The sequence below is a fragment of the Dermacentor variabilis genome, chromosome 1 (assembly GCF_050947875.1).
Source record: "Dermacentor variabilis isolate Ectoservices chromosome 1, ASM5094787v1, whole genome shotgun sequence".
NCBI classification, from domain to species: domain Eukaryota; kingdom Metazoa; phylum Arthropoda; class Arachnida; order Ixodida; family Ixodidae; genus Dermacentor; species Dermacentor variabilis.
The window spans coordinates 208,718,422-208,735,360 of record NC_134568.1 but is presented as its reverse complement, the minus strand read 5'-3'; the positions used below and the strand labels follow the sequence as shown (position 1 = coordinate 208,735,360).

The following is a 16,939-nucleotide window of genomic DNA, read 5'->3' as shown; positions in this document are numbered from 1 at the left end:
TCCTCGTCTCTGAAGCAGAGTGAGCCTTCATATAAACGTCGGCCCCTTTATACCGATCTTATCTGTTACCCGAAGATAGATAAGGTGCGCCGCAGCGACATATTTGGTCCTCGAACGGGGTTCCTTACGGCGTACGTACTTCCTGGTTTTCTGCAGACACTAACGTTTCTGGATCACGCCGCACTGAAAATGCATACATACCGGCACTCAGAAGCGCAGACTACGAGGCATCGGCCGTCTAACCGATAGTCTGTTCTTGTGCGGTTGATTTTTGTTCCTTTGATATCAACGGGAATCGCATGGAGCAGTTTTTGATCAAGCAATCCCTGCAATTTCGTGACCTGCCGTCTTCCAATGAGGACGAGCTCATCAATCTTTCCGAAGGGACAATATTCTTTGTGTAGAAATACGACCGCTGTTCGCTTCATGTTTAGTAAACGGAACAGCTTAGTACACTGACTGGAAAGTAAGACACATGGGGCACCCGCTGCTCTCTGCGTAGCGCTTTCTCTATCCTGTTTGCGATCACTGCCACCTACGCATTCATATTGCCCACTTACTTCACAATAACCTGTATTTGGACATACAAAGTATCACACCTCGTTCAACTCGCGGTCATGATTTGCGTAAAGTTCAAGTAGGCTTTCATCACGGTCAAAACTTTGAGGAGTGATTGTTTGCGACATCGTGAGCCACCCACAGTGGTTGCTCAGTGGCTATGGTGTTGGGCTGATGAGCACGAGGTCGCGGGATCGAATCCCGGCCACGGCGGCCGCATTTCGATGGGGGCGAAATGCGAAAACAACCGTGTACTTAGATTTAGGTGCACGTTAAAGAACCCCAGGTGGTCAAAATTTCCGGAGTCCTCCACTACGGCGTGCCTCATAATCAGTATGTGGTTTTGGCACGTAAAACGCCATAATTTAAGTTAACATCAAAAGCCGAATATTCAAGCTGAAAAGAGTAGAACTGACTTTTTGTCAGTGGCAAAATAGATTTTCCGAGAGTGTACGTATAACAGTGAAGAGGTTTACTAAAAGGGCGACTCACCTCGGAGGCGCAGTGACTAAGGCATTCTGCTGCTGAGCACGAGGTCGCAGGTTCGATTCCCGGTCACGATGGCCGCATTTAGATGGAGACGAAATGCAAAAACGCTCGTGTACTAATATTTAAGTGCACGTTAAAGAAGACCAGATAGTCAAAATTATTCCGGTGTCCTCCACTACAAGACGTATTTCAAAGCCTCATGTTGCTTTGGGACGTTAAGCCAAATGAATCCATCAATCAAGCGGAACTTTATTTATTCCTTAAGTCTCGGCGTTTATGTACGTTGCTTCTCCATATATTATAGCTTTTCAAGCAGTTCGGTCATATTGTAAAAGTGAGCATAACGCAACAAGATATGGTCATTTGCGGCCTCAATTGTTAACATAACCGATACATCTGTTTTTAGAACTACTATTGAATAATACTTTTGTTAATCCGCACTTTCAATTTTTTATTATTATTATACCCTGTTACCTGCGCATGCTCTGTATTCGTTCCACTCCCTTCTGTAACGCCTTCGGGCGTTGAAGGTACAATAAATAAATAAATAAATAAATAGTAGAGCTCTAGATAGTTTAACTCAAAATTTCAACAGGCAGGGAAGGAAATATATTCGGAAGACACGTAATAACTTTACATTTGTCTCCGACAACCATTAGATGGTGAGGTTTAAAGCTAGTGACTCCTGCATATTGAAGACTTGCTCCTCAGCAAGTGGGTTGAGATTAAATGAAGCCTCTTGCTTCTACTGACAAGCCAAGATTGGACCACAAGACTACCTGTTTGAGAATCAAAGCTGAAATAACCGGACCACTGAAAAAAAGGTACCTGCTTTCATTGTATCAGACACTACGGTAGTTTCTTGAATGTGATCACTCCTCCAATCCAAGCATTCCAGCCTCTTCCCAGCCTCTTCTCAGAATTGCTACCCCTCAATTCTAACCTCCCTAAGGTATAATCAGAAATTAAGAGCAGTACATAAAATCGCGAGTTAAGTTCGTATGAAATTAAACACCCCCTCCGCACCGCCCTCCCCCCCCCCCGCTTTTTTTATTTATTACAATGAGTTGCGGTGTTCGGCGGCAATATGATGCGGAAGCTTTGCTGTAAGAGCGGATCATCACACAACGACAATTTTCTGAATGGGTAGATACTGACAGCCGCAGGAGCAGCAGCAACGTCAGCAGCAGTAGGAGCAGCTGGGACATCGACAGCAAGGACTCTGTGAGAGCTGACAGAAATAATTAGCGCCTTAAGAAAGAAGGGTGTGAGGCCGATTCGTCACTTACCTAAACGACCATAAATTTTCATCGCGTTCGACAAGGCTTTGAACTGTTTGAGATGAACTTTATTAAAACGATCCTTCTTTTGCTACGCATCCATAATACATTTTATTTGGTTCGAATCTTAGCGACCTTACACATTTTGGTCATCATGAGCGTACAAAAAAAAAAAAGCTGCTCTTACATTCGACTAAGGACGGTATTATCTGGGGTAGAGCGCGGCGGAAACGGGCTACCACGTTGCCCGCCTGACGCAGGACCCGGTGTGTGAGGGGCGCTGGCACTTGCTTAGTGCGCGCAGCAGTGATAAGAAGCTACCTGGGTGCCGCCAAATCAGGCCCTCACCACCACCAAAAAGAAGATGCGCCTCCACTCTCCGCCCTATGAATATGGATGTACAGCGAATCTGTTGCCTACGTTAGACAAGCACGACCGACGTCAGACGACGTTCGACGAGCACCGCCACCACAAGCAACGCACGTCACGCGCGCACGCACGCGCGTGGAAGTGCAGCATGCGTGCCCGTTCCTCCATGCCCTCCGCCAAACGCAAGTGCCTTATAGAAGTAATTCAATTTTTTCAAATTAGATTTCGTCAGAGAATTCGTAAAGTACCACTTAAACACAAGCTGCAGACATGATAGCTTCGGATTGTAATTCGGATATACGAGAAAACACACTTCTCTTACGCAGAAACTCACTCTTTTCCAGCTGCCGTTTGACGGCTGCCTGAGTGGGCGCGGCCGCTAGGTGGAGGTACGGTTTCTCTACAGTGCTTGCCATAATGTCAATTACGGTCGCAACGCACGCGACAGATGCAGCGGGCTGAGCGCCCACACGTCAAGGACAGATGCATTGTGTGCACACGTACGTCATGCGTGAACGCACGTGTGTGGAAGTGCAGTGTACATCCTTATTATCCTAGGCACTGCGCCAAGCGCAAATGTGTTATGAAACTAATTGAATTTCTCAAAGTCACGTCAGAAAAATTGGTAAAGTACGAGTTACAAGTTGCAGACGTGATAGCTTCGGATCGTAATTCAAGAATAGCAGAATGGCCGCATCGTCACGCGACGATATCGCCTGATGACGTAATCTGATGACGGCTTCACGTCAAACGTGACGCCGTGACACGTCTTTGTCAAGTGACGATGTCACCTGATGAGCCCATGCGATGCCTCTTGGAGAAGCAGCACACTCTGCGCTTACCGCTTCTTAGCACAGCCTCCGGGATCGGTCCACGTTTTTGTGAGAGCACCGCGCACGCGAACACGAAAAATCCCGACCAACTAGAGGCTAGCAGTTCGCTGTGAGATAAGTGCGGGGTAAACAAGGGTGCACCGGGCTTAGCGAGAACTACGAGCAGCGCAGACGGAACGACCGATGGCAGAAACACGGCAACTGGAGCGCTGTGTACGCCACTGAACACCGCGTGCGAAATCGCCGAACTGAGAGTAGCTATAGCAAACAGCCTCACGTGGGACTAAGTACCACTACATAGCGCAAAGAGTGCCGGTTACCTAAGAAAATGTGAAAATATGCTCTTGATAAAAGTCGACGTGTTTGGAGAGTGTAGAAACGTCTTGCGGCCGCCGCGCGTGCGCCAGTCGTTGCGGCTCCGGCCCATTGAACGTCATGCGGTATGGGATTCTGCTCGTGATGCTATGAATTCATAAACTTAGTAAACTTCAATTACATTTCTTTTCAATAATTTTGCCAAGCAAACACTCATGAAATACACGAAGGACGTTCACTCACGATCACAGCACGACTACACAGGCAGCAGATGCAATGAGAAATCACGAAATGCTTTAAGAGAACATGGCACTTTGCGATAGTGTACCATTAAGTCGCGCATCGCTGGTCGAACATCTCCACTGTGACTATTATGGTGCCTATAAATTGCTACGTGAATCATTTCATATTGAACTCGATTAAGGAATACGTAGTAGATGGTGTCTATAGCAATTCCTGAATGCGAAATTTCCGATATGTTATAAACTCTTCGCCCTTCAATTCATGCTCATGTTAAAGGAGCTCATTATAACAGCTCATTTATTTATTTATTTGCTCTAAAGTCTTAAAGCAGAACACACCCTATGACAGAGCCGTAAAAGGGTGGGGAGGGGGGGGGGAGCGGAGCACTCCAGGTTAAATTTAGCGCCTTGGAGTTTTGCTAAGATACGCCGAAAACACGGTAAGCGAACGCTGTTGAATTCTCGCTACATTGTGTGCAGCCGCTGTCGCCGTCTATCGAACCAACAAGTTTGTGATCAGCAGCATGACGCCATAGCAGATGAGTGACATTGACGGGTGTAACTGTTAGTAGCTCATAGATAACAGAAGACCACGATTCACGTGTGAAAAACTGCGGGACTTTGCCACAAGACCTTTAATTTTTTATCGTATATTTGACCTCCCACGGCGCGAAGCCACGCCCCCGCTATCGCCATGCTGGGGCACTGGGCGACGATGAGTAATAAGTATAATCGAACGAAAACATTCTTCGCAAAAATGACCAAAAAAATGAAAGCAGATACAATACAATTATGGAAATTCAATGACGCCAAGCTTGTTTTAGCTCTAGCGAAGTAGCGGTGGTATGGTGGATGGCGCGCACGGTCTTGTCGCCCGTAGCTTGTATCTCTGTCATGAGGACAAAGGCGATGTATAAGATGCTTGTCGAGGGAAGCGTGGGCATGTGAGGTAGATATATGTTCAGAACAGTGCGTCACATATCCAACTCATTTAGAGCTTTTACACCCCTTATTTTACAGTGACACAAACACATCCTGGGGGATTGACCAAGACTCGGCACATGCTCACTGACCCCAAGAATGGAGCACACCGAATATAAGAAATACAAGAAGATCAAAAAAGCCGTTGCACATCATGTGGTATTCCGTTAAAATTGAAAAAGTTCGCTTGTACTGGAGATACCTATATGTGAGCCGACATTATCTATACCAATTTTATGACGCGATGTATTGTCTTATTACTCAGGAATGGAGGTGTGCTCACTGGCATTGCTTTGTCGGTAAAAATTCCGTGTTTTATAGGTCGTAACTTTGTTGGTCAATGTACAGGGCAATATAAGTAGGTACACCGTTACAGTAGACCTCGGCGGATTATAGGCGAAGAAAGTTAAAAAACGGCACAATCCGTACACTTTTACCCTGATATCGAGAGATTCAATAAATAAATGGTTGTTAACGAGGATGGTGCAGAGCCTATGGGGAGAATGCGGCGCGTAGTCAATCGGTTGTGCGTAAGTTAGCCCACAAATCCCTCATTTATACGCGGTTTCAAGGAAACCAACGGGTTCCTACGGTTACACAACATAACTTTTAAACCATATCTTAGCGAAAGCTAATTAGAGAAATATTTTAGAACTTATAAAAAACACTGCTTGCCTTCCTTGACGCTTTGCCGACGCGGTGCACAAAGAGTTTGCCAGGCTGCACGAATTTTTTGTAACGCCCTAGATTAACCAACGTTAGCGTTTTCGTTTAACACGTTCCAAAAAGGGAGCGACAAGCCAGGATGTAGTCAGCGAGCCTCCTTTCGTCCCCTTCCAGCGGATTTCCTGCGTACTTGAAGCAGAAGCATCGATCTTCGCGCGGTCCTGTCGGCTACTTAGATAAACACGTTCCCAGCTGTGTTGTTCACGAAAGCAAAACGAGGAGCGCGTGATTTGGAGAAAATAACTACAACACAGTGCGAAGAGGCGTGCGCGTATTGCGATAATATTCACTCTGCGGGCGCTCATTTGAACGCCTATCTAGGGAAGCCTAATCGGGCAGTAGGCGTTCTCTTATCCGCGCCATGCAAACGACTCCGAATCGTCTTTTTTTTTTCCAATCGGCCGAAACCGAGCCTATGGGACAGAAAATTTGACTTCCGTCCACTCAAAATAGGAGCCGCCCATGAGTGCCGCGCGAGCCCCTTGAAACGGTGCTAAATAAAGACCTGCAGGAACGCTGCGGAGAAAACAAAAGGAAGAAAACGAAAGAACAGTCGGGCCGGCGCTGTTCCCGCTGGCCGGGATAAGGCATCGCCGCTTTATCGTGGACGCGTTTGCTCACGCGAGAGCGTCGGCGCCGCGAGCTGCAAAGCGCAATGGCCGCAGTGCATGCGGGAACCACTCGCGCGGGGAGTGGCGCCTCGCGGCGGGGCCTCGGCGCTTCCGTTCCTTCCTGAAACCGGAGGCACCGCCTTTTCCGCCTCCCCCTGGCGTCATATAAAAGGAGGCCGGCGAGAAATGCCGCCACAGTGGATAAACAAATGCTCGCGAGCAATGAGCACCACCATGCGTCAACTCGTAAGTGCTTCTGGATTCTGCCTGCTCCCTTCGGACACTGCGCGACGGCCCGACGCGAAGATGGTGCCCCGGACTCCTCCGCGGCTTAGTCCGTGCGCGGCAGAGCGCGCGCTCGGGAACGACGGGCTGAACAGACAAGCGGGGCGGCGTGGACAGAGGCCTTTGTCAAGGCCGCCCCACTTCGACTTCAGCCTCGTTTCCGGACGCGGCGTTCGAGTACGTGTCTATTGCGTGAGAAGGCAACCTCTGCGTGACTTCTGGATACTCAGGCTTTCGCTCGCCGCTGCTACGTTCGTCCTTTGCTGATGCCCCCCCCCCCCCCCCAAATCCGAATGTCTTCTACGCCTATGTTCAACGTGCTTAAGAGACCGCGCGTGCGTACCGCGTCAGCTAACGCCTTACGGACTCTGTTTTGTTCATCCCAGTTACAATGTTTTCCCGTGTACGCAGACGCATTCGTATGCTGAAATGCAAGAGTAGGGTTTGGAACCCTGGGAAGTCAATTTTCAATATGTAGTGAGCGTTATTTAATATCCCCCTCACTTAGTTCTAAAATTTGAGCTTCTCTCGTACAAAAAATTACGGCTTACACAGGTTATTACGACAGCTGAGTACGAAGATGACCTCACTCCATTTTATTCATACTCGGCTTGCGCATAACCTATGTAAATCGCGTCCAAGAAGCAGGTATTCATATTTACTCTCTTCTAACATTATCAAAGCCACTGCAATTACACGTATCAACATGAAAGCGGTGTTTGGAAAATCTCTCTTTAAATCACGCGTACTCGAAAATGTTTTTCCGCAATGGAGAAATGAATGGAGCTACACATTTCATATTCCCTGCGCAATATGGCCAACTGCGCGGTGGCCATTTTGTCATAGTGTATGTCGCAGTCACATGTAGGTTCATGGTAGTATATTGTTAGAAAATATTTCGATGGAAAGGGCACTGGTCTCAAACACTTGCACTGATTCTTCACGTAAATATTCACGTGCGAAATGGCGTTGGAATCCCGCACCTGCCGCTGTGGCTTAGTGGTTGAGGTGTTTTGCTGCCAAGGACCCGGGTTCGATGCCCGACCGCGGCGGCCGCGTTCTGTCGGCGGCAGAATGATTAATGCCCGCTTACTTGAATTTATGTGCACATGAAAGAACACCAGGTGGTCAAAATAGGTCCGGAGCCCCCCACTACGACGTCTCTCATGACCCACTGTGCATTTTTTGGGGATGTTAAACACCGTGACCGAGAAAACTTCACGATCCTATTCCGATGCTACTCGCTTTCGTTCTTCATCAGTGGCCCGAGCAGCACTTCGCCCACGCCGGGAGCGGCTGGTCGTGGATAGGAAAGGAATATAATCGAGCGAACAAAATCCTGACATAATTTGAATTTACCGGCGTTCAGTGGTCGCGATAGCAATGTTTGTGGTTTCGTGAGCCAGGAGCAAGCAAGGCAAATTGTAATTACGCAAAATTCGGCGCAAGTGCCCTACCTCGGCTTAGTGGTCAGTAAATGTAAGTTGGGAACGAAATAAACTATTGGCCAAATTTGCATAAGAATTGGAAATATCTCCAATATCTAAGTAAATTGGGGAAGGTCCCGCTCACGGGTTGCCACTTTTCCTTAGGACTTTCGCCGCCGATCTTAGTCATTGAGGTTACATTTCGAGTACAAGGCTGTGCCCACTTGGAAGTAAATTACGAAGTTAAATGAATTACATTGCTATAGCGCATTTTCTCGAGTCTTTAGACAGTTCTTAAACAAAATGTTACGTTGTCGAACGATTTTGCCTTTTTTTGCATGAATTAACTTTCATGCCATTACGGGGCGGTTCATCTTTGCTAAAACACTAATTATTTAGCAGATTTTTGTTCAAGCACTGTTCGAACACCTTTTGTGCCCATAGCGTCGAGCGGTTCAGTTTTGTACTGACAGATGCAGCGCGATTTCTTTTCTTCGCTAGTATTTCTCTTTTTCAATGTTTTCTCTTTTTCAAAGTTATACTAACACCCCCCCCTCCCCCCCGTTTCCACATGTTTCAAGAAACTTCAAAACATATACACTAAATTTTGTCATAAGCAAGTAAGACGCAGGAACCTCGTGCCAATTACGTTATGTGTGATGCAGGTTACTTAAAATACTGTTCTGTCATAAGTTGGCACGGATGAATAACACGATAGTTATTATCCTTTTACCATAACAGAAGATTAGAAAGAAAGCATCAGCCAAACGAAGCGAGGGTGCACGCGGTTAAAATAGTAGACATACAAGCAGCTCAAGCTCGCCGAGTCCATTCTTGTCTTCAATACAATTTTTACGTGCAGGTTTCTGGCCTTGTACTGGTCATCATCTGTAGTGGCGTCAACGCTGGCGACATTCATGGAGGGCTGCCTGACGTGCCCCAAGGACTGGATGGAATGGGAGGACTGGACATGCAATTCGGAGCCATGGGAGGAGCTGGAGGCCCAGGTCCAATGGGAGAGTTAGGACCACATGGCGGTCCCTATGGCGGCGCAGGCCCGGGTGGCCCTGTGGCCGATATCCCTCCTAGCGTTCTCGATAAAAGAGGCTACGGAGAGCCCGAGGCAGGACCCAGCGGCGACTATGGTGGCTTTGATGGCCCAGGTGGACCAGGACAGGGTCTACGTCTCGACATCGGCATGGAACAAGGCGGACCTGGTCACGCTGGGCCTGGTGGCACCAGCGGGCTCGACAGTGCTGCTAGCCACGAAGGACCCTTTGGGTTCGGAGGCCTAGGTGGGCTCGGCAGCCACGGTGGCTTGGGCTTTCTCGGTGGCTTGGGCGGCGCTGGTGGCTTCGATGGTTTTGGTGGTCTAGGCGGCCATCGAAGCAGTATTGGCCAAGGTGGACTCGGAGGCGAGCATGGCGCGCAGCTTGGTGCTGGTGGAATTGGTGGACATGGGGGTGAACTTGGTGGTTTCGCTAGTCAGAGACTTGGACAAAGTGGATACAGTGGAAATGGTTTACTTGGACTTGGAGGTATGGGCGGTATGGGCGGTTTTGGTGGCCTTGAAGAACAAGGCATGTCTTTTGGAGCTGGAGGACCCTCAGGAGGATTGCATGCATTTGCTGGTGGAAATGGAGTCAATGGACTCGACTCCAGAGGAGGAGTGAACGGTGGTTCCGCTAGTGGAAACGGCGGCTATGGCGGAATTGACAGTAAAGGTAGTGCAGCGGGTGGACAGAGGGACGGAGGTCAAGGAGGTGCGTATGGTGGCCAAGAATACAGAGTAGGTGGAGGTGGTGGTTACAGCGGCACCAGCGGTCTTGCTAACGAAGGCGGCGGGCAAGGAGGAGGCTACGGAGGACTTCGTGGCTACGCTGGAGAGCGCGGAGCTTTAACAGGAGGCTACGGAGGTCTACGTGCGAAAGGTGGAGCTGGCGGCTTTGGTCGCCAAGGTGGATATAATGGCGGAAATGGAGGATTCGGACAGGGGTACGGAGGCCAAGCATCCAATGCAGGTGCAAGTGGCAGCTTCAGTACAACTGACGGATATGCCAGTGGAGGAGGAAATCTTGGTGGTAGCTATGGGCCTGGTGCATACGCTGGAGGAAGCGGAGGAGATCGAGGAGGTGGAAGCCTTGGCAGTGGCTTCGGCGGTTCTGGTGGATATACCGGAGGAAGTGGAGGAGGCGGAAGTGGAGGTCTTGGCGGTGGCTACGGCGGTTCTGGTGTATACGGCGGAGGAGGAGGAGGCCTTGGTGGGGATTACGGTGGGTCTGGTGGATATGCCGGAGGAGGTGGAGGTCTTGGTGGCGGCTACGGCGGTTCTGGTGGATACGCCGGAGGAAGAGGAGGAGGAGGAGGTCTTAGTGGCGGCTACGGCGGTTCTGGTGGATACACCGGAGGCGGTGGAGGAGCAGGAGGCGGAGGTCTTAGTGGCGGCTACGGCGGTTCTGGTGGATATGCCGGAGGTGGAGGAGCAGGAGGTGGAGGCCTTGGTGGCGGCTACGGCAGTTCTGGTGGATATACCGGAGGAGGTGGAGGAGGCGGAGGAGGATACGCCGGGCCTGGTGGATATTCGGATGAAGGAGGAGCCGAAGGTCTTAGTGGTGGCTACGGTGGTCAACATGTCAGAGGAGGTGGAGATGCTGGCTACCGAGGATCTGCTATGCTATCATACCAATACGGAGGGCTTGGAGGGAATTACCTTCCGAGTAGTGGTACGAATGGAAAAGGTGCTGCATTTGGTACGTCTGGCGGTGGTGGTGGTGGAAACAAGGGACAAAGCGGCAGTGGTCGAAAAGGCCGCAGCTTCGATAACTCTGGAAAAAAGGGCAGCAAGGGAGGCAAGAGTGAGAACGACGCTAAAGATGACGTAAGCGGTGACGTTAGTGGGCTCACAGAAGCAGAGATAAAGCTCAGGCAAGCGCAAATAATACGCCTTGCCCGATTTACAGCACTTCAAGCGACCACGCGGATGTCTGATGAACTTGGACAAGGCGTTGTTTTCCTGCCAGCTGTTGCAGCAGGCACCGCTGGCCTAGGACACCTAGGCTCAGGCGCTGTGAGTCTGAATGACGCTGGAGCTGGCCTCCCAGGTCTCGGCCTTTCTGGCGTCGGAGATCTTGGTGCAGGCGCAAGTCTTGGTACTGTGAGTTTGGGTCTCAATGCCGAAGGCGCTGCTTTTAACGGAGGTGTCGGCCACGGTGGTGGAGCAGCGGGTGTCGTCGCCGCTTTGCCTGTTCCCGTATCGGTGGCTGTGGAAAAGGGAGAATTTGCCAAGGAGGAGGCCTTGCAGGACCCGTACCATTATTACAAGTTCATGGACAGTATGCCCACAGCAAAGGCCGTCAACTACCCAGTCTTCAAGCTCAATCACCACTTTGGGCCCGACGTATCCGTCAGCCATTCGGTGAAGAATCTTGGCAACGGTTTTGTGTATGGCCATCCCCACAACAATGTCCAAGGTTTCGGTGTTGGGCTAGGCATAAGGATTCCAATTTTGGGACTGGGTGTAGAGTACTCCAAAAAGATCAAGCGGCTTCATCATTAGCGAACACTATAGGTAGGTTCTATGAACTCCTTGTACATGACATCGTCCTAAACTCATTTTGCATCAAAATAAAACGCATTCGCAGCCCTAATAAAACTGTTTATCACACGTGATAAAAACTCCTAGGTGATGCCTATGCTCTAAAGATCGCCACATTCTATTTCACTCTAAAATAACGCCGTCAGAAATTATACCCCGCCAAATCATCATTCTCTGTTCATCGCAGCAACCTATAGTGGCTGTGCAGGCTTTCTCTCCCCTTATTCGTCGATACATGTTATTCACAAAAATGCGCGTGTAGTACGTGAGCGGAGCTGAACCAACGACTAGCATTCGCTAGAATACCGATAGAGTTATGAAGCAAAGTGTGTTAGTTTTGATTCATACGGTGATGCTTTACTTGACGGTACTACAAATAAATAAGTCTTTATCGGAATCTTCTTGGAGAAATTTATGACGCATCTAGATCATCAGTCGTCGACGGCATACATGCCTGTTCTGGTCATGAAATGTTTCTCCGTCAATCCATTCACTGCTGCCTGGGTGGTATCATGGGTGTTTCGGTGTTAAGGGATGTGCGTAGTGACTCAGAATTTCTCGGCGTATGAAAGTGTAGCGAAACAGGATAGTCAAGAGAAATCGGAGTGCTGTCGCAGCATCACGCACTGGACTAGTATCCCATTTACAATGTCAAAGGCTTTCCATACTCGGCGCGAGCTGGGTTGCGCTCAATTCCGATCTATATAAACGACTGATATGTTTTCATAATAAAGGTTTGCAGAATGGAACCTTAAACAACAAAAGTGGAATCTTCTGCTGAGTGCTTTTGAATGAAGAGCTGTAGAGCGCGCAGCTCTTCACGTGCACAGCACAAGATGTGCATACGTCACAAACAAAGAGCAACACCATCTTATTGCTTCTTTACAGCGTGTTTGTGCTTTCCAAAATGGCGGTGGCCTCGCTAAGATCTTGACCTCAAGGACGTGCACGCAGTCGTGTATGTTCTCACATGAATAGAGGAACGAATGCAGATGACTGTAACGAATAAGGAGGCAGGGCGTCGTCTGCTTCCGTTCGCAACCTTCATTGGTCAGGTCCCTCATGAAGTTTCTCCTCGCACGTTAAAGCACGTGTTACGAGGTTACGCCGATTAGCAGATTGTTGTTCCTATGCGAGCTCACAGAAGCTAACGTACACAGCTTATAGAGCTAGAGCCCCGCCTTTCGAGTCCTCTTGTACTAACTACCGGAGACCCCTGATACTTGTGCATCCAAGCGGCAAGGACCAATGCTATCAGTCACGTGAGGAGTGGGCTGCACTTTGTACGGCTCGCGGACACATCCACACGATTGACTAAACAGGCGACAGAGAAATTAGCAGCGAGTAGTTGGAGTGGCGCCCTCTTGCAAGTGACGTCGTAACGGCCAGGACGCCACTTGCTCCGGCTCGCTCGGCTGCGGCGCGCGCTCGTTCCTTTCGTGCATGCATGGGGTATGAGCGGCTCGAGCCGTACTTGCTGAAGGACACGTCGGCTTCTTTATGCTGCCATGCCTGAGTCGCAGTTTCTTCATCAAAACCGCGTGAGTCGAGAAACCTTGCGGCTTAGATATCGCAAGTTACGTAGCGCTAAAGCGGTCTAGTGGTTTTGCATATATGCGCCGTGTCATTACGTGAATTTTGCGTAACACGAATATCTGCAAATTCAGCACGCGAAGGTCTATATGATGCTTGGCTGCACACTAAACATTCACTTAGCGCATAGCTACGAGGGACAATGCATTTTACATGGAGGAAAAAATCATGGTTTTGGTGTTGACATTACAAATCCGTGTTAGAAGGACACTGCCCAGCGAAGATTTCATCATGATTGTTATTACTCTAGTAAAAGGAACAGTTGGGCGCGTTTTGTATGAAAAATTCTGCTACTATACTTTCACCGTTCTCTGAAACAGGCACCCAGAAAACGCATTGCTCAGTGCTGTTTACACGACGGCGGCTGCTGTAAACCCTTAACGAATACCATTACAGCAATCGCATGAAAGGAAAGTTTTCCGATTAAGATCGAAGGCCAATCAACTGGCGCTATGTATATTGTATCATAGTGACCTTCCTAGTGGCCCTCAGTAGCCTTAATCGACAATATGGCATGCCCCTCACGCAACGAAAGCAACCGACTGTCGTACTGCCGAGGCACGCATTGTTCACGAAACCATGTGAATTCACAACAGCTTCAAATTGAAACCCTGATGCAGTTTTTACAGCGCCAATCGCAATGCCGAAAGCATACTCGAGACACTACAGCGCAGCATAGGCTGCCTTGAAAATGAAAATTCAAACACCTTCTGCGTCACCATGTCTCGAAGCTTCGTTGTTTTATTATAAAAAACTGAGAACTATTCGCTTTGTCAGTGTATCAAAGAAAACTTCGCATACCCGCCCCATAAGGAAGACACCACAATTAAGCCTCACATGAATTCACTTGAATTTCGACCTCCACCGCGGAATAATGATATATCCCCCCCCCTCCCCAATATGTCCCATACCACTAATAAATGAGGCTTCGGCTTCTTTCTGGCTGCAGCCAAACGGTCCAAAAGGCATATTTCACTCAGAAATTTGGGCCGATCCGCCTGCGTCAGTTCGTCAAACAGATTCGTCATGTCTGTTCCTCAAGCAACAAGCACCAGTAAATTGCTCAAGTTAGTTGAACGTGTAGCCCGGAACAGGAATAAATGCTGGTACATTCTGTCCCGTATGCTGCAAACAGCTGTGCGCCTCAATTAGCGTTACATAAAATTACCGCCACTTAAAATTAACCGGTGAAGAACGGCCTAATTTAAGTTAACGAAGCAAGTGGTGCTGGTAGCATCTAAACTGCACTGCTGCTTTTGATAAACGAGAACAACAATGACGCGATAAATCAGCATACGGTATAATGTTCGATATACTGCCGAGCGGTACTGTGAAGAAATTCAAAAATTAGTTATTATAACATGAACCACTCGTAGTAAACAAACATAATTTAGCGGGTTAAAGTGACGTTGAATGTTGTAGAAGTCATATATCGCCAGCGTTTCTGAGATGCTCGTTGCATCACGTCAGGTACGACATCCTAACTGGATTCTTATGTGCTAGGTTTTTGCGTTTATGCTTTTAGTATTCGCGTTAGCTACCGCTGCAAAGTGTAGATCCGCGCATGAAAAACCCGCAGTGGGCTGGTCTGAGCTCCTTCTGCTGGCACTGTAGCGTTACCTTTGAGAAATATAGTGGAGCCTAGGAAATAAGCTCTTTGAATAAATTTTCGCGAAAGAAGACGTCGTCAAAATGTATTTCAGACGACCGTCATAAGTCTACAAGCATAGGGAACGACAGCGAACAAACGGAAACACTGCAGAAGGCAGCCGGACACTGCCCGAACTGCAGCAGACAACAAGCGCGAGTCTGTGCCCTGACGTCACGCGAGCGGGGCTCGCAGCGCCCCTGTAGGCCGTTCTTGTGGCTAATACAGACTGAGCGACTGCTCTTTGCGAAGAATTTAAATTCTTGGGTTTTACGTACCAAAACCACGATTTGATTATGAGGCACGTCGTAATTAGAGATTCCGGATTAATTTTGACCACCTGGAGTTCTTTGACGTGCCCACATTGAACGGGACACAGGCGTTGTCGCATTTCGCCCCCATCGAAATACGGTCGCGGCCTGGATTCGATCCCGTGACCTCGTGCTTAGCAGCGCAATACCATAGCCGCTAAGCCACCGCGGCGAGTTTTGCGAAGTATAGAGGTGGTCTTTGCCTCGGCTTGTTGAAGGCAACATGAATGACTTGGTTGATTGCCCTCCTTTTACACACGGCTGTAGTTACTCTGAACGTCCGCTGTCCGTGCTGGAAGTGAAATAGGCGCCAGCCTTTGTAACTCATCTGGCCAGCAAACGCAGCGCGGTCGCGCCGTGGGTCCTGCAAACAAGACGACAGGCACACATGACAAACCAGGTGGTGCCGATCGATCCCGTGACAGCAGCAGTGCGCTTGGCCCGACTGCAGGTGCTATTCGCTCGACGCACTGAAAGAGCCCCTCTTTCGACAAAGTGAGCGCACAACCAGGTGCCAACGCTGCAACGATGAACACAACAGTTCCTCAAGCCAAAAAAATATTTGTATACGACACCGGTTGCCCGTGGTATTTGAGGCCATAATGACGACTTCACGAATATCAAATCTATTTGTCGTATTGTTTTTTAACCAATTAAAACTATTGATTAACATCGAATTTAGCGCCAATTATTGACTGAATTCGGCTCCGATGAGAATATGCTCGGATCATATAGCCCCTGTTGATATTAAGTCGTGCTCCCACAATAGCGTCCTTTAGCGAGCCTTCCGCATTTTGTGGCTGCTTTTTTGGTCTCCCTTTTAGTGACGCTCCTTATACACAGCAGGTTTATGTTGGGAATAAGGACGCCACATTGTTGGCGGCGTAGCCGCAGAAGTTCACAGCCTTTGGTCACTCCGGCCTTGTGGGAAGAAGGAAATTCATTGCTTTGGAGGCATATCAGATGACATCCTACACACAAGGCTCGGCTTCTGACTCCGCCACTTGAATTAAGCAGCTCCGCAATATTCATAATTGGCGTTTCAAGGTTCTCACTCCTCGTGGCCTCCACATGCCGGAGGAACTCAACCGCCTGAATGGCGTCATACCAATGCCAGCTCTAATTTCTCTTTGTCGCAGAAGATAATCGGCTATGCACTGTTGTCCAACGCCCCAGAAAAGATATTTGGTGATGTTTAAGAAGGTGGAAGTCTCCAGGTCTGTGAACTGTGTATAACGCGACCATGACACTGTGCGGCTTCATCTGCAGCGTCAGACTGGAAGCTGATAAGCGTGAATAAATGTGCTATACATATGTGACAAAGAGGTTTGTGACGGCGAAGCTAAGCGCCTAGACAGATAAATTAATAATATATGGAGATTCAAAGTCACGTCCTCCACTACATCGCGCGAGCCGTGTCTTGCCTTCCAGCACAGAGAAAGTCCTGTTGACACGCTTGACGTCTCGTCACCTCATTCTGGCAATTTCTCGACGCACGCTATATAGAGTCCCATCGATGCGTCGTGCTTATATACTATATTATTTCTGACCTATGGTGCCCGACAGACGTAAGACCCGAGAGCTCGCAAAGATCGTCTTTAGGCGTGCAGAAAGGAAAACCGATGCTCAGTTTCCAGATAAACTAGAAATTCGAAAGAAAGAACGCTGATCGAGAG

The 16,939-nt window shown here is 48.8% G+C and overlaps 1 protein-coding gene across 1 annotated transcript; it reads left to right on the top strand.

Moving 5' to 3' along the window:
* Positions 1–6,589: 6,589 nt before the first annotated feature.
* Positions 6,590–12,096, top strand: LOC142572820 (uncharacterized). The gene is made up of 2 exons (XM_075682200.1): positions 6,590–6,650; positions 8,979–12,096. The coding sequence occupies exons 1-2, from the start codon at positions 6,591–6,593 to the stop codon at positions 11,670–11,672; spliced, it is 2,754 nt and encodes a 917-aa protein (XP_075538315.1). The 5' UTR covers position 6,590; the 3' UTR covers positions 11,673–12,096.
* Positions 12,097–16,939: the final 4,843 nt, after the last annotated feature.

Coding starts and splice junctions, on each gene's coding strand:
- LOC142572820 (XM_075682200.1), top strand. CDS start 6,591: ATGCCGCCACAGTGGATAAACAAATGCTCGCGAGCAATGAGCACCACC. Junction 6,651..8,978: donor GCACCACCATGCGTCAACTC/GTAAGTGCTTCT, acceptor TTTTACGTGCAG/GTTTCTGGCCTTGTACTGGT.